Raw genomic sequence first — 25,043 nt, 5'->3', positions numbered from 1 at the left:
GGGAAAGCATAACTTGTCATAAGGTTGTTGCACTCGGGAATTGTACTTGAGTATAGAAGGATTAACTTCCACATGGCGCTGTATGAACAACAACAACTTAAACCATAAGACATAGGAGCAGAATTAGGCCACTCAGCCCATCGAGTCTGCTCCGCCATTCAATTATGGCTGATACTTTTCTCATCGCCATTCGCCTGCCTTCTCCCCATAACCCCTGATTCCCCTTATTAATCAAGAACCTATCTATCTCTAGATAGGGATGAACCTATATTAAATTTACTTTTCCTTGGCCCTCCTGAAAAGGACCATTTTCTCAGTGCGTCGATGGAAATGTAACATGTAAGACTATGGTATTCCTATTGTAGGTTACAGTTGTCAACATTGGACCAATTGCTCCGCGCATGCATTGGTGGGGTTGAGCGAAACATGAATAAGAACTAAATATAGCGACAGGAGGATTTAAACTCTTGTCCTATTTAATGTAGCCCTGTACTTACCATTTGAATGTTTTCTATTGCCTAGGTATTGTTTTGGTGGCCATTAACCCTTACGAACAGCTACCTATCTATGGAGAAGATATCATCAATGCCTACAGTGGGCAGAACATGGGAGACATGGACCCTCATATCTTTGCTGTGGCTGAGGAGGCGTACAAGCAAATGGGCAGGTTTGTGCATTTGCTCATTCAGTCCCGTGTCCTATTAAAACAGAGGAATGCATTGTTTCAATTCACACGCTTAGTATGTGACTGAAAAAAAAAATTGGCAGAAGATTGACCTGTCTGTAGTAAATCTGTGCTTCTCCTGCACATATTGAGATTTTTTTGTTTTGTTATAGAGATAGACTTGCGTTTATAGAATGCTCTTCTACAGGATGCACCGTGCTTTGTAGTCGATGAACCACTATTAAAATGTAGTCACGGTTGTAATGTAGTTTAATGGCACCTTTCTACATCTGCTATCCATGCAAATATTGACATGCACCCAGGAGCCCCTTATCCCAACACCAGAGAGAGATCCATGCAAAATGATCTGATTTCAGAAGCCATCTTTCATACTGAGCAACAAATGGACAGTGCTCTAGTAAGTACACAAATAGCTGGAAAATGCAGCTGGATAGGCTTCTTGCGTCATGGGCAACGTGGTTACTGTGGATACCCATGGGTGGTTACATCTTCGAAAAGGCACATTGGGACTGCAGTACACAGTTTTTAAAAATAAATTGAGAGTGCCCAATTCATTTTTTCCAATTAAGGGGCAATTTAGCGTGGCCAATCCACCTACCCAGCACATCTTTGGGTTGCAAAATCGCAAACACGGGGAGAATGTGCAAACACCACACAGACAGTGACCCGGGGCCGGGATCGAACCAGGGACCTCAGTGCCGTGAGGCAGCAATGCTAACCACTGCACTACCATGCTGCCCTTGCAGTACACAGTTAACCCACGCCGGTTTGTGCACATTGATTTGCTTCTCTGTGCGGTTCTACAAAATGGCGGTACGCACCCGCTGTTCGTATCGGCAGGGAGCTTCATATTGTGGGTGGTTAGAGCTACTTATAGCAACATGCATCTCTTAATGGGGAGGGATGTTGCGATTGGAAGAAGTGGCGTCAAACCTTCAGTAAAGTGACACTGCTGTGAAAGTTTGAATCATGGCTGAACATACCATAGATTATCATAGAATTTACAGTGCAGAAGGAGGCCACTCGGCCCATCGAGTCTGCACCGGCTCTTGGACTGTGGGAGGAAACCCGAGCATCCGGAGGAAACCCACGCCCACACGGGGAGGATGTGCAGACTCTGCACAGACAGTGACCCAAGCCGGGAATCGAACCTGGGACCCTGGAGCTGTGAAGCAATTGTGCTATCCACAATGCTACCGTGCTGCCCAAAAGGGCTTGCGCCACCGTTTTCTGAAAATGCACTGAGGTTGCTGCTGCAAATCATGGAGACGAGGAGAGACGTCTTTATGCGGTCAGGAAGCATCCAGGAGGTAGTGGGCTGAAGTATTGGTGGAGGCCAGGTGTGTAGTTCTATGAAAATGCATGCCAGTGCAAGAAGTTTAATGACCTGGCGAGAGTTGACGAGGTGAGTGAGTTCGATCTTCAAATGGCATTGTTATGATCCCCGTGGAGACTGATGTTTTTAAAAGGGATGAATTTCCCAAACGACCAACAGAAATGATCTAAAGGCAAGAAGTCACATTTTGTGAGACTTTTACTGTAACAACCTAACTAAATTCAACATGAATCAAACATCATGGGCTGGATTCTCCGTCCCGCTGCGCCAGATTTCTGGTTCAGCACGGCGGCGGGATGCTCCGCTTCACCGGCTGGTCAATGGGGTTTCCCACTGTGGGGCAGCCCCACGCTGTCGGGAAACTGCCGGCAAAATGAAGCACCCGACGGCGGAGAATCCAGCCTTATATAACTCGCAATAAAGATATTGAACTAAACAGTCGGTATTTTGGCATTAATTAACCACCTGCACCTCTGGCAGTTGTGTAGCATTCCAAGAACGAGTCCAGATTTTCTCCCTACTCTCCAGCACGCTCACTTCTTCCTACCATGTTAAGTTGAAACTGCCGCTGGTCGCTGAATGTTACTCCACTTGTCTGAGTCTTACACATCCGTCTTCTATCAGCAAGATCCACTTTGGTGATTCTTTGTTCCGTAACTCTCCAAAAGTCCATCTGCTCTGTTCTCTTCCTTTTGTGGAAAAAAAAATGATCTCTTACAAACATCCTGCCTGTCCACTGCCTTGTCTCTTTCTCTGCTGGTGCCTACAAATGCAGCTTTCGCTTTTGTGAGTTATTGTGTAAATGTGTGAAAGCTGTCACTTGATTTCACAAGTTTTCTGTTTGAGATTTACCCCCATGGTAGCCAGGCCTATCTCTGTGTGCTTCCGGCATTCCCAATTTTACGTCGGTTAAAGGAGATATTTTAAAATATAACAGCCCAGATCGCTCATGCAGGATGATTAGTTCAATTTCTGCGTTCCAAAAGCACATGCAATTGCACCCGCCAGCTGGAGAAATAATCCAGCAACTAATTTATGGGTTTATGGGCAGCACGGTAGCATTGTGGACAGAACAATTGCTTCACAGCTCCAGGGTCCCAGGTTCGATTCCGGCTTGGGTCACTGTCTGTGCGGAGTCTGCACATCCTCCCCGTGTGTGCATGGGTTTCCTCCGGGTGCTCCGGTTTCCTCCCACAGTCCAAAGATGTGCAGGTTGGGTGGATTGGCCATGATAAATTGCCCTTAGTGTCCAAAATTGCCCTCAGTGTTGGGTGGGGTTACTGGGTTATGGGGATAGGGTGGAGGTGTTGACCTTGTGTAGGGTGCTCTTTCCAAGAGCCGGTGCAGACTCGATGGGCCGAATGGCCCCCTTCTGCACTGTAAATTCTATGATCCATAACCTGTAAGTAATTTATGATGATAACACTGGTCGGGCACCTTTCATTTTGTTTAATGTGATGTATGGCTGTGTGAGGGTAAGGCAGTGTGTTGGCTGGAGCTTGCGGTCGGAAAATGGCAACAGTGGGTTTGGGCGCTCGAGCAAGAGCACAACGCAGCCGGAGAATCCCGGGAAAGCCCTCCAGCAGACCTCCCGACAGTCTTTGCGCCTCGCGGGATTCACCAAAGTCCTGCGAGACTTCGGAGTCGGAACTCCGTCCAAAATGGGCGGGACCAAATGTCACTCACGGAAGTAGGTCACAAACCTACTTACGACCTACCTGCCCGGGATCCACTAGCCTGGGTCAATTCTCTGTTCTCCACAGGGAGGCTGCAGTCGGGTGCTGATCAATGCTGGTCCACACAAACGTGAACCAGGCAGAATGACACCCGGGGGTTCTCCCGGACCACTGGAGAGCACTGGGTCCCTGGCCCTCCACCTGGAATGTGGGCACATTGGCACTGCCAAGGTGCCTGGGTGGCACTCCTAAGCTGGCAAGAGCACTGCATGGGTGCCAGGGTGGCAGTGCAAGGGTGCCCGAGTGTGAGGGCCGAGGGGGGGGGGCCATGCCCATGAAATGAGGGTGGAGGGGGATGTTTGAAGGGTCGGGGTGTGCAGGGCAGGTAAATAGGGGCCTCTGGGAGATTGGAGGGGTGATGGGTAGGGGTCCTGGAAGGGTGGGGGATGCTGTAAGGGAGCTTGCGGGGGGAGGGGGGGGGGGGGAGCTGAAGAGGGGGGATCCCCAGGGACCCATAGTAGCGTCCATGTGTGTGGAGGGTGACATTGCCCATGGGTGGGGGGGACCCACAAACTCACTTGGAGATCGGGGCACCCTTTCAAAATGGTGGCATGATCTGAGTTCAGCCCCCAGTGCTAAAAAACATTCTATGTCTGGGCTAAACCGGTGAGAAACTCCCCAAGGTTCAAAAAAGTGACCCGAGTGTTGTTGAATAGCGGCAGGAAACTCCACGAAAAACCCGCCACAAATGAACTGAGAAATCTTTCCGGAGAATTGCGCCCTTTAAATCAGCATTATACGCTCATTCACGACATGTCGCTGCTTTGTGTGCTGTTGGTTGTTAACCGTGTGTGAAAATTGCTTTAACATGATGCTGCCCTGTGTGCTTTCCCGGGACCCCATCTTCCAGTCTTCTGTGATTGTGCATTATTAGCTCCTGCAGATGATGGTGCAGTCACGTAGGGACTCAATCTCTGGCGTCTGTGTAAGCAGAGCACTTGTTCATGTTGTCAGAGTTGTCTCGTTAACATAGAGTACGTGTGGTAATGCACACTTTGTTTATTCCATTTTTTTCGTTTAGTTCCATCAACTTATGTTGACTTGCACTCCAGTCTATATTTGGGAGATAGATGCCTCTTGATTTCTTGTGTAACACGATCATATTATGAATCATTTGAATCTCATTACCCAGTAAGTAATGAGCTAATGAAAATAATTCGGCTTTCAAATCTTTTTAACATCTTGCACTATTGGACCTTGTGATGTCAATAGATTGTTGTTGACTTATTCTTGATTTATGATGGCAGCAATGTTATTGATTTTTAACCGTCTATCCAGTTAGACTATGGGACATGGAACTTCATTTGTGAAGGTGCATCTCTCCCTTTGAAAGGAGCTCTATGCTTTTCATCTAAGTGTTTAAGCAGTTGAGGGTTAGCTTTTCCAAAGTCAAACTATTGCGGGTGCTGGAAATCTGAAATAAGAACAGGAAATTCATGTTTCAGGTTGTGATCTTTCTTCAGAAGGGTCAGCTGTTACTGGTGTATCCTGGTACATGTATCACAAACTGTTGGTATGGAGATGCAGCAAGTGATTCGAAAGGCAAATGGCATATTGGCATTTATTGCAAGGGGAATAGAATATAAAAGTTGGGATGTTTTACTGCAGCTAGGTGTAGCTGAGACCACACCTGGGCTACTGGCTGTCCAGTTTTGGTCTCCTTATTTGAAAAGTAGACAATTTGTGTAAAAAGCGAAGGTTCACTCCACTCATACCGGCAATGAAGGTTTTATCTTGTGAAGAGAGACAAGCACATTGGGCCTATACCCATTTGGGATTTAAGAGAATGAGAGGTGATTTCATTGGCACACATGATCTGGAGGAGTCTTGGCAAGGTGGATACTGGGAGGACGTTTGCCCTAATGGGAGAGATTAGAACTGGAGGACAGGGTTTAAGAATAAGAGATCTGCCTTTTGAGACGGAGATGAGGAGATTTTTTTTTATCTCTGAGGGATGTTAGTCTGTGGAATTCTCTTTCCCGGAAAACACTAGAGGCTGGGTCATCGAGTTTATTGAAGGCCCAGTTAGATGGATAGAACAAGGGAGTCGAGCATTATGGGAAGAAGAGGGGAAATTGGACTTGAGACCGCAACCAGATCAGTGGCGAGCCTGCAACAACCATTTGATAAGATCGAAGGGCCGAATGGCCTACTCCTGCTCTTAAGTCCTACATATTTCTATGAGTAATATGTGTAACACTGTCACTGGGTCAAAATCCTGGAACTCCCTCCCTTAACAGCATGGTGGGTGTACCTACGCTACATGGACTGTAGCGGTTCAAGAAGGTGAGCTCATCACTACCTTCTCGGGGGCAATTAGAGATGGGCAATAAATGCTGGCCTAGCAAGGGAAGCCCACATCCCGTAAAAAATAAATTAAAAAAAATGTCTCCACATTCCTATGTACCAAGTCGATTCTAATTGCACCAATATGCATTGCTGCAAAGAGCAAATATGTATTTTTCTTTCTGGCTAAACAGAAACTAGTTTGCATATGCATAGGTGTAAAAGAAAGATCAAGTACTTGAAGTCCTTGGTGTCATAATATACCTGGAGCTGAGCTTCCGATCATTTATCTGTGCCAACACCAAGGCTGCCTATTTCCACCTCTGCAACATTGTTCCATATATCATCCCATCTGCTGAAACGCTCATCCATGCCTTCATTACCACTCAGCTCGTACCAATACAGTCCTGGCCAGCCTTCTACCCTCTAAACTTGAGGTCATCCTAAATGCTGCCTCTATCCTAACTTGCAACAATTCTTCTTTGGCCATCAACCATGTGTTTGCTGTCCTACATTTGGCTCCTGGGTAAGCAGAATCCTGATCGTCAGAATTCGCAGCCTTGTTTTCAAATCTTTCTTTGACCCCCCACCCCTATCTCGGTAATGTCTTCCAGCCCCACAACCCTCAAGAGGTATCAATGCTCGTTCAATTCTGTCCTCTTGCACAACCCGTTTTAAGTGGCCATGCATTCAGCTGCCTAGCTCTGGAATTCCCTCCCTAAACCTTTCCTGCCTACCTTGCTTCCCTCCTTTCAGGTGACCCTTTCTAGTGATAAGAGGTCACTGTGGCTCTTCTAAGTGAAGAAAGTAGTAAAGTCGCCATCGTCCCAGATGACCATAGGCTGCTTTCCTCTTTCAGGGGGAGCGCTGACTGGTGCCGATTTAACCTGAGGATCACCACACCTCTGGCGAGGGGGGCCTCCCAGAATAACCTCAACCAGTACGGGAATTGAACCCATGCATCGGCCTCGCTCTGCATCATGAACCAGCCAACTGCGCTAAACCGGCCCCCGGGCTCTTTTATCCAGTTCCCAAAGTTCTACCATTACCCCACTCAGTACCTCATACCCTCAAATGCCAGCTCCACCTAACATTTATTTAGTCTCCTCCTTGAATCTGTTGGTACTATCCACCTTGCTGGACAGCTTGTAGCCTCTATTGTCTGTATGGCAACTAATGCTAAATTATTCCTCTTCCCCCTCCGAGTTGAAGTCCACACCCCCTTGTTGAGTTCATTTACACCTGTAAGATGTAAATGATAGGAAGAGGAAGTATGGCAGAGGCCATGTCTGTCTCATTAGCACTAAATTCACAGCAACCCACACACTGGCCCACACAGTGGTATTTGGAATGGTATATGTAACCAGGGGGATATTTCCATCTGGAGAACCAGGCCCAGAGCACATTTCCAGCCCTGACTACCTCTGACCTGCTGGGCAGCCAGCTAAGCAACCTCAGAGAGCTCAGGCCTATCTAGCTATGTGTGTTGGTCAGTGGTTAGAATTCAAACTACACTTTCTCCATATATCCAACAAAGAACAAAAACACATTACAGCACAGGACAGGCCCTTCGGCCCTCCAGATCCTCTATCTAAAACTGTCGCCTATTTTCTAAGGATCTGTATTCCTCTGCTCCCTGGCCATTCATGTATCTGTCTAAATACATCTTAAATGACGCTATCGTGCCCTCCTCTACCACCTCCGCCGGCAATGCGTTCCAGGCACCCACCACCCTCTGCGTAAAGAACTTTCCACGCATATCTAACTTAAACTTTTCCCCTCTCACCTTGAACTCGTGACCCCAAGTAATTGAGACCCCACTCTGGGGAAAAAAGCTTCTTGCTCCACACTGTCTGTGTGGAGTCTGCACGTCCTCCCCGTGTGTGCATGGGTTTCCTCCGGGTGCTCCGGTTTCCTCCCACAGTCCAAAGATGTGCGGGTTAGGTGGATTGGCCATGCTAAATTGCCCGTAGTGTAAGGTTAATGGGGGGATTGTTGGGTTACGGGTATAGGGTGGATACGTGGGTTTGAGTAGGGTGATCATTGCTCGGCACAACATCGAGGGCCGAAGGGCCTGTTCTGTGCTGTACTGTTCTATGTTCTATCCAACCTGTCTATAACTCTCATGATTTTGTAGACCTCAATGAGGTCCCTCCTCAACCTCCGTCTCTCTAATGAAAATAATCCTAATCTACTCAACCTCTCTTTATAGCTAGCGCCCTCCATACCAGGCAACATCCTGGCGAACCTCCTCTGCACCTTCTCCAAAGCACCCACATCCTTTTGGTAATGTGGCGACCTGAACTGTACGCAGTATTCCAAATGTGGCCGAACCAAAGTCTCATACAACTTGACCACTCTATTGACCTGCGCAGTCACCTTCAGGGTACAATGGACCTGAACATCCAGATCTCTCTGTACATCAATTTTCCCCAGGGCTTTTTCATTGACTGTATAGTTCGCTCTTTTTTTTTTTATTAGAGAAATACAGCACAGAACAGGCCCTTCGGCCCACGATGTTGCGCCGAACGTTTGTCCTAGGTTAATCAAAGAATTTTGGACAATTTTTCATGGCCAATCCACCCAACCTGCACATCTTTGGACTGTGGGAGGAAACCGGAGCACCCGGAGGAAACCCACGCAGACACGGGGAGAATGTGGCAAACTCCACACAGACAGTGACCCAAGTCGAAATCGAACTTGGGACCCTGGAGCTGTGAAGCAATTGTGCTATCCACAATGCTACCGTGCTGCCCTTAAGAAGTTAACCTACACTCCATTATTCTACCCTAATCCATCTACCCTAATCCATGTACCTATCCAATAGCCGCTTGAAGGTCCCTAACGTTTCCGACACAACTACTTCCACAGGCAGTGCATTCCATGCCCCCACTACTCTCTGGGTAAAGAACCTACCTCTGACACCCCCTCTATATCTTCCGCCATTTATCTTAAATTTATGTCCTCTTGTAATGGTGTGTTCCACCCGGGGAAAAAGTCTCTGACTGTCTACTCTATCTATTCTCCTAATCATCTTATAAACCTCTATCAAGTCGCCCCTCATCCTTCTCCGTTCTAATGAGAAAAGGCCTAGCACCCTCAACCTTTCCTCGTATGACCTACTCTCCATTCCAGGCAACATCCTGGTAAATCTCCTTTGCACCTTTTCCAAAGCTTCCACATCCTTCCTAAAATGAGGCGACCAGAACTGCACACAGTACTCCAAATGTGGCCTGACCAAGGTTTTGTACAGCTGCATCATCACCTCACGGCTCTTAAATTCAATCCCTCTGCTAATGAACGCTAGCACACCATAGGCCTTCTTCACAGCTCTATCCACTCGAGTGGCAACTTTCAAAGATCTATGAACATCGACCCCAAGATCTCTCTGCTCCTCCACATTGCCAAGAACCCTACCGTTAACCCTGTATTCCGCATTCATATTTGTCCTTCCAAAATGGACAACCTCACACTTGTCAGGGTTAAACTCCATCTGCCACTTCTCAGCCCAGCTCTGCATTCTATCTATGTCTCTTTGAAGCCGACAACAGCCCTCCTCACTATCCACAACTCCACCAATCTTCGTATCATCTGCAAATTTACTGACCCACCCTTCAACTCCCTCATCCAAGTCGTTAATGAAAATCACAAACAGCAGAGGACCCAGAACTGATCCCTGCGGTACACCACTGATAACTGGGCTCCAGGCTGAATATTTGCCATCCACCACCACTCTGTCTTCTATCGGTTAGCTAGTTTGTTATCCAACTGGCCAAATTTCCCACTATCCCATGCTTCCTTACTTTCTGCACAAGCCTACAATGGGGAACCTTATCAAATGCCTTACTAAAATCCATGTACACTACATCCACTGCTTTACCTTCATCAACATTCTTGGTCACCTCCTCAAAGAAGTCAATAAGACTTGTAAGGCAAGACCTACCCCTCACAAATCCGTGCTGACTATCCCTAATCAAGCAGTTCCTTTCCAGATGCTCAGAAATCCTATCCCTCAGTACCCTTTCCATTACTTTGCCTACTACCGAAGTAAGACTAACTGGCCTGTAATTCCCAGGGTTATCCCTATTCCCTTTTTTGAACAGGGGCACGACATTCGTCACTCTCCAATCCTCTGGTACCACCCCTGTTGACAGCGAGGACGAAAATATCATTGCCAACAGCTCTGCAATTTCATTTCTTGCTTCCCATAGAATCCTTGGATATATCCCGTCAGGCCCGGGGGACTTGTCTATCCTCAAGTTTTTCAAAACGCGCAACACATCTTCCTTCCTGACAAGTATCTCCTCGAGCTTATCAGTCTGTTTCACACTGTCCTCTCCAACAATATGGCCCCTCTCGTTCAAGACCTCTCCTATCTCTTCAGACTTGATACACAATCTCCCGCTACTGTCCTTGATCGGACCTACCCTCGCTCTAGTCATTCTCATATTTCTCACATATGTGTAAAAGGCCTTGGGGTTTTCGTTGATCCTACCTGCCAAAGATTTTTCATGCCCTCTCTTAGCTCTCCTAATCCCTTTCTTCAGTTCCCTCCTGGCTATCTTGTATCCCTCCAGCGCCCTGTCTGAGCCTTGTTTCTTCAGCCTTACATAAGTCTCCTTCTTCCTCTTAACAAGACATTCAACCTCTCTTGTCAACCATGGTTCCCTCACTCGACCATCTCTTCCCTGCCTGACAGGGACATACATATCAAAGACACGCAGTACCTGTTCCTTGAACAAGTTCCACTTTTCACTTGTGTCCTTCCCTGACAGCCTATGTTCCCAACTTCTACACTTCAATTCTTGTCTGACAGCATTGTATTTACCCTTCCCCCAATTATAAACCTTGCCCTGTTGCATGCACCTATCCCTCTCCATAACTAAAGTGAAAGTCACAGAATTGTGGTCACTACCTCCAAAATGCTCCCCCACTAACAAATCTATCACCTGCCCTGGTTCATTACCAAGTACTAAATCCAATATGGCCTCCCCTCTGGTCGGACAATCTACATACTGTGTTAGAAAAGCTTCCTGGACACACTGCACAAACACTACCCCATCCAAACTATTTGATCTAAAGAGTTTCCACTCAATATTTGGGAAGTTGAAGTCACCCATGACTACTACCCTGTGACTTCTGCACCTTTCCAAAATCTGTTTCCCAATCTGTTCCTCCACATCTCTGCTGCTATTGGGGGGCCTATAGAAAACTCCCAACAAGGTGACTGCTCCTTTCCTATTCCTGACTTCAACCCATATTACCTCGGTAGGCAGATCCCCCTCGAACTGCCTTTCTGCAGCTGTTATACTATCTCTAATTAACAATGCCACCCCTCCATCTCTTTTACCATCCTCCCTAATCTTGTTGAAACATCTATAATCAGGGACCTCCAACAACCATTTCTGCCCCTCTTCTATCCAAGTTTCCGTGATGGCCACCACATCGTAGTCCCAAGTACCGATCCATGCCTTAAGTTCACCCACCTTATTCCTGATGCTTCTTGCATTAAAGTATACATACTTCAACCCATCTCCTTGCCTGCAAGTACTCTCCTTTGTCAGTGTTACCTTCCCCACTGCATCACTACGTGCTTTGGCGTCCTGAATATTGGCTTCCTTAGTTGCTGGACTACAGATCCGGTTCCCATTCCCCTGCCAAATTAGTTTAAACCCTCCCGAAGAGTACTCGAAAACCTCCCCGCCAGGATATTGGTGCCCCTCTGGTTCAGATGCAACCCGTCCTGCTTGTACAGGTCCCACCTTCCCCAGAATGTGCTCCAATTATCTAAATACCTGAAGCCCTCCCTCCTACACCATTCCTGCAGCCACATGTCCAACTGCATTCTCTCCCTATCCATAGCCTCGCTATCACGTGGCACCGGCAACAAACCAGAGATGACAACTCTGTCTGTCCTAGCCTTTTAACTTCCAGCCTAACTCCCTAAACTTGTTTATCACCTCCACACCCTTTTTCCTACCTACATCGTTGGTACCAATGTGCACCACGATTTCTGGCTGCTCACCCTACCCCTTCAGGATCCTGAAGACACGATCCGAGACATCCCTGGCCCTGGCACCCGGGAGGCAACATACCTTTCGGGAGTCTCGCTCACGACCACAGAATCTCCTATCTATTCCCCTAACCATTGAATCTCCTATTACTATTGCTTTTCTATGCTCCCCCCTTCCCTTCTGAGCCCCAGAGCCAGACTCAGTGCCAGAGACCTGGCCGCTGGGGCCTTCCCCCGGTAGGTCATCCCCCCCAACAGCATCCAAACCGGTATACTTGTTTTGAAGAGGAACGGCCACGAGGGATCCCTGCACTGTCTGCCTGTTAGTTTTCTTTCCCCTGACTGTAACCCAGCTACTCTTGTCCAGTACCTTTGGTGTGGCTACCTCCCTGTAACTCTTCTCAATAACCCCCTCTGCCTCCCGGATGATCCGAAGTTCATCCAGCTCCAGCTCCAGTACCTTAACACGGTCTCTGAGGAGCTGGAGCTGGGTGCACTTCCCGCAGGTATAGTCAGCGGGGACACCAGTGGTTTCCCTCACCACCCACATCCTACAGGAGGAGCATGCAACTGCCCTAGCCTCCATCCCCTTTTACTTTACAGAATTAGCTGCCCTGTAGACCAACTGGACCTCTGCCCTCTGACTCTGCTTGCAGTCAGCTGTACTCTAAACTCCTGGCTCCCTTCACGCTCTTTGATAAATATAGGAAATGAAATGTAAGGTGCACCTTACTCCCTCCTCACCTAACTCCCTCAGTCACCAAACTCTCACTGTCGCACTCAAATGCCACAAGCTCAGCACTCCCTCAGTCACCAAACTCTCACTGTAGCACTCAAATGTCACCAGCTCAGCACTCCCTCAGTCACCAAACTCTCACTGTCGCACTCAAATGCCACAAGCTCAGCACTTCCTCAGTCACCAAACTCTCACTGTAGCACTCAAATGTCACCAGCTCAGCACTCCCTCAGTCACCAAACTCTCACTGTCGCACTCAAATGCCACAAGCTCAGCACTCCAGTGCAAACAAAGTCTGCACTGTAACTAGCTCCTATTTATGCTGTGCCTCTAGCCTCTGAAAAGTGGCCTAATGCAATTAACTAATTAACAAGCTCCAGCTGCAAGTAAGTACAAGTAGAACCTTGTTTAAAGCTGATTCAAATATTCACCTTCTTATAGACCAAACAGCAACTTTTAAGTTCAGTAACTAAATAAAAGAAATACTAGACTTTAAATAAAAATGAACCCTTATACTCCCTCAGTCACCAAACTCTCACTGTCGCACTCAAATGCCACAAGTTCAGCACTCTAAAATTGGATCTTCCAAAATGCATCACCTCGCATTTGCCCGGATTGAACTCTATCTGCCATTTCTCCGCCCAATTCTCTAATCTATCTATATTCTGCTGTATTCCCTGACAGTCCCCTTCACTATCTGCTACTCCACTAATCTTAGTGTCATCTGCAAACTTGCTAATCAGACCACCTAGACCTTCCTCCAGATCATTTATGTATATCTTTTTCATTTACCGTATAGTTCGCTGTTGAGGCATTTCACAGTTTGAGAATGAGAGCAATGTGCTTCTTCCTTTCAATCTTGGTGAATAATTTCCCTCCATCGGTCTCTTGGCCTCTGTCAGGGGAAATGGTACACTGATCAGGGAAAAAACGTAATTAGGATCACACTTCCGAGCATTTTCACTCTAGTGATTTTTGGGGTTTGAAACCTCCCATCTGCATTTTATCCATTGGAAGTCACTTGTTGCTAAAAATGGTGTGATCTGAATTATTAACATTATTGTCCTGTTCATGCCTCTTCTTGACTTGTGAATTCTGTTGGCTTCCCCTCCTTATCTACTGCTTCAGTGAGCAACTCTGTCGCTGGACACAGTGTGAAGGTTGGCTCATCTGAGGCACACTAATTGGCATACCTAATATAGTGGGGTTTTTTGGACAATGGGCATAAGCTGTTTGACTCTAAATTCACTGGATCCAGCAAAAAGATGGTCATTGCAGAAAAGCTCTCTTATTTACCACTTTGTGGAGGGTGATTATGGCATAGTAATCCAGAGGCCCGGGCCAATCCTCTGGGGTCATGGGTTCAAATCCCACAATGGCAGCTGGTGGAATTTAAATTCAGTTAATAAATGTGGAATTGAAAGCTAGTCTCAGTGATGGTGACCATTGCCGTAAAAACCCATCTGGTTCACTGACGTCTGTGATGAATGTAGGAATTTCAAAAACATTGTATTATAGGTGTTTGGTGCAGTAAGGGTTAGAAGCCTGGGTTAGTGTGTGATGAGTGCTGCATAGAGTATTTGGAAACACTGGTTTGCAAGACGGCTAGACTTTTGGAGTCAGAGGTGTAATTAAAGCATCCTAAAAAGTTTTGGCTAATAGGATTTGTATTTATATTAAGAGGGTTCTCTGTGGAGTAGTCAATTAGAAGGCATTGTTTTCAGCTTAGCAAGGTGAGATGATGTAGTTAATAGGATGAGGCAGGGGTTGAAACAGGAGTTGGCTGTTGATGTTCAGTTTTAGTTTGTGGCTGGTAGATGAGCTGAGAAGTTTCTGAAGAAATAAGCCGGAGATTCTACATTTTTCTGACAGGGGAACAGGTCTCTTTCTTTCAAGCAGTCTCAAAAGATCTCTGTTTCTCAAAGTGAAGTATTCAAAACATCTCTGTAGAGCAATTGCTAACTGTATTTAAAAGTAGGCTGGGACCGGAGATGGTTTGTTGTTTAAGTGGGAATAAAGATAGCAGTTAAGGGTCATTGTGTCACTGTATTGATTAGCATCGTTTAAGGGGTGATTGCGAACCATTTTCTTCTGTGATGTTAAAGATATTCTGTTACTGTATTCTAATAACGTTTGTTTTAATATATCATATCCCTATGTTGTGTGAAATCACTCTTGGAGCGAGGTATCCTTTCCTCACAGTCTTAAAAAATTCAAATTAAATATTGGTGTTTCTGTCCCGTATCTTAGCCACTGTTGGGGACTCGTCCGGGATCCAAATATGTCATTTAGGGAAGGAAATCTGGCCTACACGTGACTCCAGACCTGCAATAATGTGGTTGACTCTTAACTACCCTCTGAAATGTTCAGTTCAAGGGCAATTAGAGATGGACAGCAAATGCAGGCTTTGCCAGTGGCACCCACATCGCACGAAAGATGAAAGAAAATAAAGTTAAATGGAGTTTTATGTCAAATGCTCTCCATTCCTGGAGAGGGAGAATGGCGGATTGGGGTCTCTGCCTCTGTTGCCAATTTATTTTATTTTTTTAAAATTTAGATTACCCAATTATTTTTTCTATTAAGGGGCAATTTAGCGTGGCCAATCCACCTACTCTGCACATTTTTGGGTTGTGGGGGCGAAACCCACGCAGCCACGGGGAGAATGTGCAAACTCCACACGGACAGTGACCCAGAGCCGGGATCGAACCTGGGACCTCAGCGCCGTGAGGCGGTTGTGCTAACCACTAGGCCACCGTGCTTGTTGCCAATTTATATAAGGCTCTTCTAAGGACCTGACTTGTCTCTGCTTTATACATGGCACTGAAATCAAACACAACTCCTACTCTGTGATGAAGCATGTAGTGCACCAACTGGGTCACCCCGTACTGCTTCCTTGTTGCGTTTCTCTCGTCATTGTACCCTTTACCCTTAATCACTTTCTTTTGTAGCAGGGATGCTTTCGCTCCCTGATCATCCCTTTCGTCATCCTGTGAAGGTGTAGCTAAATATTTCAATACAACGTTCTTAGTCACAAAATTTGCTAATATTAAATTGCTTTGGACAGCAAAATGCCCTGCCCTTTATCCAACAATATTTGGACCACTGGTTCTTTGCTGATTACCTGTCTGTGATCACAGCAAGAACCTGCTCCAATCACGTGTTCTCACCATCTCACTATCCCAAAACATTGGAAAGAGGGCCGGGTATGTCGGGGGAGCTGGAAGAATCGTGTCTGTTGATGGAAGAAAGAAATTGACCCTGCAGGCAAACTCTGCCTGCTGAAACAAAATTGAAAGGAAAGGAGAAATTCAGCAAGGATGGAGAGGGGAAAAAGCAGAAAGGGAAAGAGAGAGGTAAAGGAGGGAAGAGGGGGAAATTCCATATTCTAAAATACCATATCTCATATTGGGGCATCCCAAATTCACTTCTATCCAACTAAATAATTTAGAAGTGTAGTCACTCATTATGCAGGCAAACGTGATGAGCAACTGATGCACAGCAAGATCCCACAAATAATAAACCAGTTTAATCATGGAAAATCTGTGTTTCATTGGTGTTAAAGGGCAAAATGTTGGTCAGGGGTACAAACTGGCCATCTATGAATGATGACATGGTATTTTTTATACCAAGCAGCTGCACTATCAAGAAGCGAACAAGGGTGGGGTGTTAGAGGAGAAAGACGACGTACCAGAATGGTTGGTTCAGGAAGTTCGAGACGGGTCACTTGAAAGTGATGTGTTCTGAATGGCCCTGCTGAGATTGGGACAGGGCCAGTTGCCTTAGAGAACTCCTCTGCCTTCCCCACCCCCCCCGCTATTAACTGTCGAAAAATGAATTGAAAATCGCTTCTTGTCACGAGTAGGCTTCAATGAAGTTACTGTGAAAAGCCCCTAGTCGCCACATTCCGGCGCCTGTTCGGGGAGGCTGTTACGGGAATCGAACCGTGCTGCTGGCCTGCCTTGGTCTGCTTTCAAAGCCAGCGATATAGCCCAGTGTGCTAAACAGCCCCTGAGTATTGTGCATTAATAATAATCTTTATTGTTAAAGTCGGCTTCCATTAACACTGCAATGAAGTTACTGTGAAAAGCTCCTAGTCACCACATTCCGGCACCAGTTCGGGTACGCTGAGGAAGAATTCAGAATGTCCAATTCACCCAACAGCACGTCTTTCGGGAATTGTGAGAGGAAACCGGAGCACCCGGAAGAAACCCACGCAGACACAAGGAGAACGCGCAGACTCCGCACAGACAGTGACCGAAGTCGGGAATGAAACCTAGGACCCTGGAGTTGTGAAGCAACAGTGCTAACCATTATGCTAATTATGGATTTATTGGTGTTGTAAGACTTCTTACCATGGATTTATTCAGCTGAGAAAGGAGCATTGTGTGATGCTGATTGTGCAATCTCATTGTTCTACACTCCTCATGGGATATGTACTGGCAGAAATGCTCATTATAATGTTTAATATGGTTCCTGCAACAGTAACGAGACAACTTCATGCGCAATTTATGCTATGAATAACCATTGCAATAGAGCGGGCTGGATTAAATTACTCTCTTTGATATTAATTACTGGTTTGCAATTTTGGAATAGTCATGTAGATGTACAAATATGTAACAGAATGAAGGGTATCTGAAAATTTGAGGAAGACCCCAATGCAAATCCATGGAAATGTCAGTATATAAGAGAAAAAAAATTAGAATGGAAATAAAGCTAGAATTTCAAAAGGGCCTTTGGTGTCCTCAATCTTAAAGAATTGCCACAGATTATTTTTGAAAGACAGTCACAGTCATGCAGATAGATGTGACAGTAAGTCAGAGCTCAAAAACGTCTGCCCTAACTTCCGGTGGCGCCCTCGAGGAGGCAGGTCGCAGGTCGGATCGCTCCCGCCCGAGATGGGCAAACGGACCTTTGTCTACGGACTTTTTAGGGACCTGGCAGCCTGAATCGGTGGAGGAGACGACAGGGAAGAGGCTTTCTTCCCGGGGTATGGGCAGCTGGACCAGAAGCGGTCGAGTGGAGCGGCAAGGATCGAAGCGGGAGCAGCGGGGAACCCAGGCCGGGCGGCCAAGCATGGCGGACGGCGGGGACCGGGGAGCGGAGGCTCACTGGCCAAGGGAGGAGCAGATGGAGTTTTTCAAGAACTGCTTCGCCGAGCTGAGGAGGGACACGCTGGACCCGATGAGAGCGGTGATGGACCGAATGGTCGAGACACAGGCGGCCCAAGGGAAGGCGCTCAGGGAGGTCGAGGCGAAGCTCTCCAGTCAGGAGGGCACGGTAACGGAGCTGGAGCACGAGGTGGAGGAGCTGAACGCCCGTCAGAGGAGGATGCAGGAGCAGCTTGAAGAGCTGGGGAACAGAGCCAGGAGGCAGAATTTAAGAATCGTTGGCCTCCCCGAGGGCTGCGAGGGGTCGGATGTGGGCGCATACGTGACGGGTATGCTTGAGGCGCTGATGGGACCGGAGGCCTTCCCTCAACCCCTGGAGTTGGATGGGGCACATAGAGCCCCCGCAAGGAAGCCCAGGACGGGCGGCCGACCGAGGGCCTTGGTGGTCCGCTTTCACCGGCTTGCTGACAGGGAACGTGTGCTGCGATGGGCCAAGGCGGAGAGGAGCAGCAGATGGGAGAACTGCGAGGTGCGCATTTACCAGGACTTGGGAACGGAGCTGGCCAAGAGGCGTGCAGGATTCATCAAGGTAAAGGCAGCCCTCTACAAAAAGGAGGTGAGGTTTGGAATGCTATATCCTGCAAAGCTTTGGGTTACGTTTGAGGAACTCCACTACTACTTTGAGACACCAGAACAGGTTTGGACCTTTATTAAAGACAAGAAGCTGGACTTGAACTAATGGGCACTTAGTTCTTTCAGTGCTGTACAGTGGCGGCGGCCTGTTAACTTAAAGTTGCTCTGATTAGGACTTTTACTAAGAAAAAGAAGCTGGACTGGAACTAAAGGACTCGGGGCTTTCAGACATTTTGTGTGGCGGCGGTTTGTTAAACTATCCTGTACTGTAATGTTTTATCCAAGATTGTTTTCAGCCTGGACAGAGAGTGGGGGCTGGAGGGCGCACTGTTTAGGGTCCTTTGGGGGGATTGCAATGGGGGGGGGGGGGGGGATCGCAATGGGGGGGGGGGGGGGGGGCCTGTGCTTGGTACCTTCTGGTGCGAGATCGGAGCCTCTGATGGGGGGATGGGCTAGGGGCTAGTCACGGGATTTGAAGGGGCTCGGTGGGATACAATTAGGTTAATGGGTCCCTGGTGGGTGGGGGGAGGGCCTGAGCGCTGGGACGGGAGACAGGTAGGCGCCAAGGGCAGGGGTCAGTGTGACTAGCGTAGGTCAGGGGGCACCAGGGAGATCGGAGGGGGGGCGGGGCGGGCTAGGGCCAAGCGCAGGGTTGACCTGGCAGGCCAGGCCTGGGGGAGTAGGGGAGACCAGGCGGGGGGGGGGGGGGGGGGGGGGGCGGGGAGGGAGAAGAGGGTTAGGGCCACGTTAGCTTAGTGTAGTTGAACACGTGTGGCATGGGCAAACAGAGCTGGCAGGGAAAGTGCCGTATGGAAGGATTTTTGGCTTCAACATTTATTAACATGTTTATTCTTTCCCACTGTTTGTTTTCACTATGTTAAGGCTCTTTGCACAGGGCCATTTTCCGCTTTGTAACTGTTACAAATTTGTGTTAAATAAAAAACTTCAAAAAAAAAACAAAAAACGTCTGCCCTAAATAGCAATGACATAAACGATAGTTAATGTGCTTTGACAGTGTTGGGAAACACAAGGTAAACTACTGCTCTTCCTTGGGGACTGTTTGTAGGGTCACATCTTTTCCTCACCCCAGCAGGCAGACCAAGCCTTGATTAAATGTTTCATCTAAGGTGCAGCATTCCCTCCAGTACTGCATTGAAATGACTGCTTCAATTCATGTGCCCTAGAATGGGTCTTGAATCCACACCCAGGGGAGGCAATAGCGTAGTGGTATTGTGACCATGAAACCGTTGTTGATTGTTGTAAAAACCCATTTGTCCTTTAGGGAAGGAATCAGCCATCCTTACCCGGTCTGTCTTACATGTGACTCCAGACCCACACCAATGTGGTTGACTCTTAAATGCCCTCTGAAAGTTCAGCAACAATTGGCCACATTTGATGAATGGACATATAAAAATAACACATTTGACTCATTGGCAAGTGTGCAATTTGAAGACAAACTGACTTGGCGAAATTGCTGAAATATGTCTCGTATTCAAGGCTGTTTCAAATGCATGCTGTTTTGTGGACTTTAAAATATGAACTAATTGGATGAACGTCCATTGCCATTGGTACTGATCACCATAGTCTGCTGTTGCCGTAGATGTGTACATATACATTTACATGTACTTGCAACACAGTCTTTCCCAACATTTCAGCTATTCTTCATTCTGTTTATACAGCAGTTTTACAGATTGGTATATCTACCTGACCAGTAACTAACATCAAAGGCCATGATGTGGAGATGCCGGCATTGGACTGGGGTGGGCACAGTAAGAAGTCTTACAATACCAGGTTAAAGTCCAACAGGTTTCTTTGGAATCACTAGCTTTTGGAGTGTAGCTCCTTCATCAGATGAGACTTACCTGATGAAGGAGCTGCACTCCAAAAGTTAGTGATTTCAGAGAAACCTGTTGGACTTTAACCTGGTGTTGTAAGACTTCTTACTGTAACATCAAAGGAAGTAATGTTTTTCAGCAAGGGTTTTTTATGCCTTCAATAGGCGTGTTCTTAAGCTTTCCAAGCTAGCATTGATGAAAAACTGTGAAAGTCTTGCAAAAGACAAAGCTTCCCTCAAGCTGATTGAGAAAGAGGGGGACATTTGCCTCAAGTTTGGTTTGGCCATGCAAAAGTACCTTCCCCATTGAAACATCCAATTAGTTCTCAAAAGCCTGTTGAGTTTTACCTTCTGTTGCTGCATCTGGAAGTCCAAACTTTTGTGTTGATTCCTCTGTAATGATGTCAGTCCTGAATTTGACATTTCTTTGATTTGCCCCACTTTTCCCTTGTCCTATTGACGCAACTTGCTTCAGTTTCTGAAATTTTCATCATCTGTCCCATTGACCATCTGTTACATCTCAAAAGTTACATCTTGGATGTTTCCTTCCAAAATCTGAAATGGTCACATTTATTTATTTTTCTCATCAGTCCGACTGCAGACACAATGGCCTTGTCGCTCATCGCTGTTTCAGTTGCTTTGAGTCACTCGTCCAATATAAAGCTTACTAAAATGCACGAAACCCATGAACTGATGGACTAATTATTCTGCAGAAATAAAACATTGCCCAGAAGGGAAAGCTGCTAGACCATCAGTAGGTCTTGTTACCATCTGTGTAAAGTTTGTTTTAAAATTATTTTACGGGATGTGGGAGTCACTGGTTCGGCCAGCATTTATTGTCCATCCCTAGTTGTCCTTTAGGAGGTGGTGGTGAGTTGCCTTCTTGAACCGCTGCAACCCACTATGCTGTTAGGGAGGCAGCTCCAGGATGTTGCCCCAACGACAATGTCGGAACGACAATATCTTTCCAAGTCGGGCGGTGAGTGACTTGGAGGAGAACCTCCAGGTGGGGGTAGGGTTCCCAGGTATCTGCTGCTCTTGTCCTTCTACATGGTGGTGGTCATGGGTTTGGATGGTGCTGTCTGAGGAACCTTGGTGAGTCACTGCAGTGCAACAGCAAGTCATTTGGTCCAATACTTAGCATTGATTTCAGCTATCTCCTTTTCTGTATACATCAAACCAGGGCATTTTTCCGACATACCCATCAACAATTTTTTTTCAAATCGGAGATGGTCTGTTTAGTTTGGACTTCATCGGGGAGTAAATATCCATTGGATTGGAACTCCTGGGAAAATCCGGCCACATTGTAGCCCCCGTATCTTTTGGCTTGCTATGAAAGCCAGTTGTACAGGGTGGGCCTGGTCAGACAAGTCTTGGATAAGAAGGTGTTGATCGACTGAATGCGCACAGGTTCCTGTCCTGGGAGGGTTTGATAACATTAACACAGATATGTATATTTTAGGACAGGATGAGGTCATGCAGCGTTCTTTGCCTGCACTTATGTTGAGCCCCATTTGTGAGCTGATTATACATGGACACAGACACACACATGTGTGCATACACACATTTTCCCATTCCCTGTTAGGTTCATTAGATGCCAGTACAATTGTGCAATAATTCTAGCGTTACTCATCACTTGAGGCAACATGTACCAGATTCTGAGAGATCGTTGTATGAATAAGCTTCCTGCACACTTCCCTTTAGTCTTGAATGGTGATTTATTTCAGCTCCATGATTCGGGGGGGAAGATAGACTGACAGTAGAGCCATACTCCGATAAACTAGTAAAAATGGTAAATTCGCCATAATCCCAGATGACCATAGTTTGCTTTCCCCTTTGAAGGAGGGAGCTGACTGGTGGTGATTTAAACTGAGGATCGCCACACCTTAGGTGAGGTGCAAATTGAGAAGGCGGGGCCTCCATGGATAACCTCAGCCAGTACGGGAATTTAATCCACACTGTTGGCCTTGTTCTGCGTAACAAACTGAAATGAAATGAAAATCGCTTATTGTCACGAGTAGGCTTCAATGAAGTTACTGTGAAAAGTCCCTAGTCGCCACATTCCGGCGCCTGTTCGGGTAGGCTGGTACGGGAATTGAACCGTGTTGCTGGCCTGCCTGGGTCTGCTTTAAAAGCCAGCGATTTAGCCCAGTGCTAAACCAGCCCCAGTGCTAGCTGCCCAGCCAACTTAGCTAAACTCATGTACACTGCATGTCTGTCAACACGGCCATCTTCAAAACTAGGCTAATTATTAAAACAAGTTATCAACAACTCGACGTTCCAAACAGCTGTTTATTACAGATAAACGAACAGCAGGATATTGGTGCAGAGTTTGTAAAAGGAAACGGAGCCATAGTTGCTGCCTTTTTCTTCCATTTAACATGTGAATTGGGTAGAGATTTTCATGGGGCAGCAGTTTTAAACTTCAGGAGGTACAGTCTTTGTTAGTGAAAGCTTTCTGATACCTGTTTAATGCCTGGCACCGACATGCACTTTGTTTACTGATCACAGTCTAAATCTTGTAAAGCAGACTAAACCCCCTTGGAAGCTGAATATTTTCAAGCTCATATTCACATGTTTTAGTGCAGTAATATCATCAGCTCTATTTAATCAATGGACAAGGTTGAGAGAATTGAGTTAAAACCAATTAGGCCAAGTGTTCCCATGTTTAGTAGATAACAGCAATACACTAGATTTCATTTAAAAGTTATTAGTTGCCATGGGTAATACCACCAACAAGCTAGGGCTAATTGTTATGCTGATGTATAATCCTTGCACTATGTTGAGAGTTTGGACTTTTAAGACAACCAGTTTATTGCCCAACAGTTGCACAGCAAAAAGATGGGTGTTGCAGAAAAGCCCCCTTACTGATCAACTTTATTTAAATGTTTTAAAGTTGTTTGCTGTCTCAGTAAGAGATCTGGAGTCTTGTGCGATTGAACATAAACTGTTTATTGTTAACATACTACTGTACCCATATCTCCGAGGTATTGTCCTATTTGGGTGCTATCTTCATGCTGACCTCTCAGACTCTCTCTGAATGGAGTCTGCCATCGTGTGCCTCTGCACCAAAATGTGGGCAGGAATGTTTCTGCAGTTCCACATTAACCCTTACTAACCCGAACAGCCTTGTATGACATCTTCCCCCAAATCCTTACTCAAATCTGTTTACAATATACTTCCATGTTAACCCTTCTCCCCCAAATCTCTAACTTTACAAATTCAGATAGTCTGGAGGCTTTCCAACCCTTGCAGATCGCATTCTCTTCCTATTGGGACAAGTGGAGGTCTCATTTGCTTCGGGCTAACTTCGTTGGTTCGGAGTATAGAATCTACAACAAAGAAACAGGCCACCCCTTCTTAAATGTTACGTGAGCTTCTGAATCAACTACCCTTTCAGGCAGTGAGTTCCAGACTCCCACCACCCTCTGGGTGAAAAGGTTGCTCCTCCAGTCCCCTCTTGCCCTTCTACCTCTTAGCTTAAATCTGTTCCCCCTGGTTATCGACCCCACTACTAATGGAAAAAATGCCTTCCTATCTCCCGACTATGCCCCTCAATATCCTTGCACTACTATTGGGTTCCCTCTCAACCTTCTTTGCTCCAAGGAAAGCAGCCTCAGCCTATCCAAACTTTCCTCATGTCTCAGACGCTCCGAGAGCCCAGGCAGCATCCTGGCAAACTTTCTCTGCACCCTCTCCAGTGCAATCATGCGCTTCCAATAATGTGGCGACCAGAACTGCAATCAATACTTCAGTTGTGGTCTAACCCGTGTTTTATACAGTTCCAGCATAACCCTCTGCTTTTGCCTTTATTAGGCAAGGCATAGAATCTCATATGCCGCCTTAACCAACTTGTCTACCTGTTCTGTCACCTTCAGGGATCTGTGAATATACACTCCAAGGTCTCTCTGATCTTCAATACTTTCCAGGGTCCTACCATCCATGGTGTAATACTTTGCCTCGTTGGCTCTCCCCTTGTGCACTACCTCACATGTTTCCAGATTGAATTCCAATTGCCACAGCTCTGCACACCTGACCAGTCCATTCATATAGAACATAGAACAGTACAGCACAGAACAGGCCCTTCGGCCCTCAATGTTGTGCCGAGCAATGATCACCCTACTCAAACCCACGTATCCACCCTATACCCGTAACCCAACAACCCCCCCCCCCCCCCCCCCCCCCCCCTTAACCTTACTTTTTAGGACACTACGGGCAATTTAGCATGGCCAATCCACCTAACCCGCACATCTTTGGACTGTGGGAGGAAACCGGAGCACCCGGAGGAAACCCACGCACACACAGGGAGGACGTGCAGATTCCGCACAGACAGTAACCCAGCCGGGAACCGAACCTGGGACCCTGGAGCTGTGAAGCATTTATGCTAACCACCATGTTACCGTGCTGCCCCATCCTCCTGCATTCTATGGGTATCCTTCTCACTATTTACCACTCTACCAGTTTTCGTGTCATCCACAAACTTGATCATACTGCGTGCATTTAAGTCCAAATCATTAATGTGAACCACAAATAGCAAGGGCCCCATCACTGAGCCCAATGGAACCCCACTGGAAACAGACCCCAATTTTGAATCCCTCATCGAAATTCATCACCCTATCTTTGTATTCCTTTCTTCGTTCAGGCAGCTGTTTATGCAAATAGTATATGACTGTCTA

At 46.7% G+C, this 25,043-nt stretch overlaps 1 protein-coding gene across 15 annotated transcripts in view; it reads left to right on the top strand.

Annotated features, from left to right (window-relative positions):
- Positions 1-25,043, top strand: part of myo5aa (myosin VAa) — a 256,275-nt gene that overhangs the window by 96,961 nt on the left and 134,271 nt on the right. For all 15 annotated transcript variants that reach the window (XM_038812894.1, XM_038812901.1, XM_038812903.1 and 12 more), the window contains exon 4: positions 523-667. In XM_038812894.1, coding sequence (XP_038668822.1) covers positions 523-667 — 145 coding nt within the window. The remainder of the gene's footprint in view (positions 1-522; positions 668-25,043) is intronic.

The sequence above is a fragment of the Scyliorhinus canicula genome, chromosome 12 (assembly GCF_902713615.1).
Source record: "Scyliorhinus canicula chromosome 12, sScyCan1.1, whole genome shotgun sequence".
NCBI lineage: Eukaryota > Metazoa > Chordata > Chondrichthyes > Carcharhiniformes > Scyliorhinidae > Scyliorhinus > Scyliorhinus canicula.
Note: the sequence above shows the minus strand (reverse complement) of the source record. Positions and strands in the feature narration are given on the sequence as shown.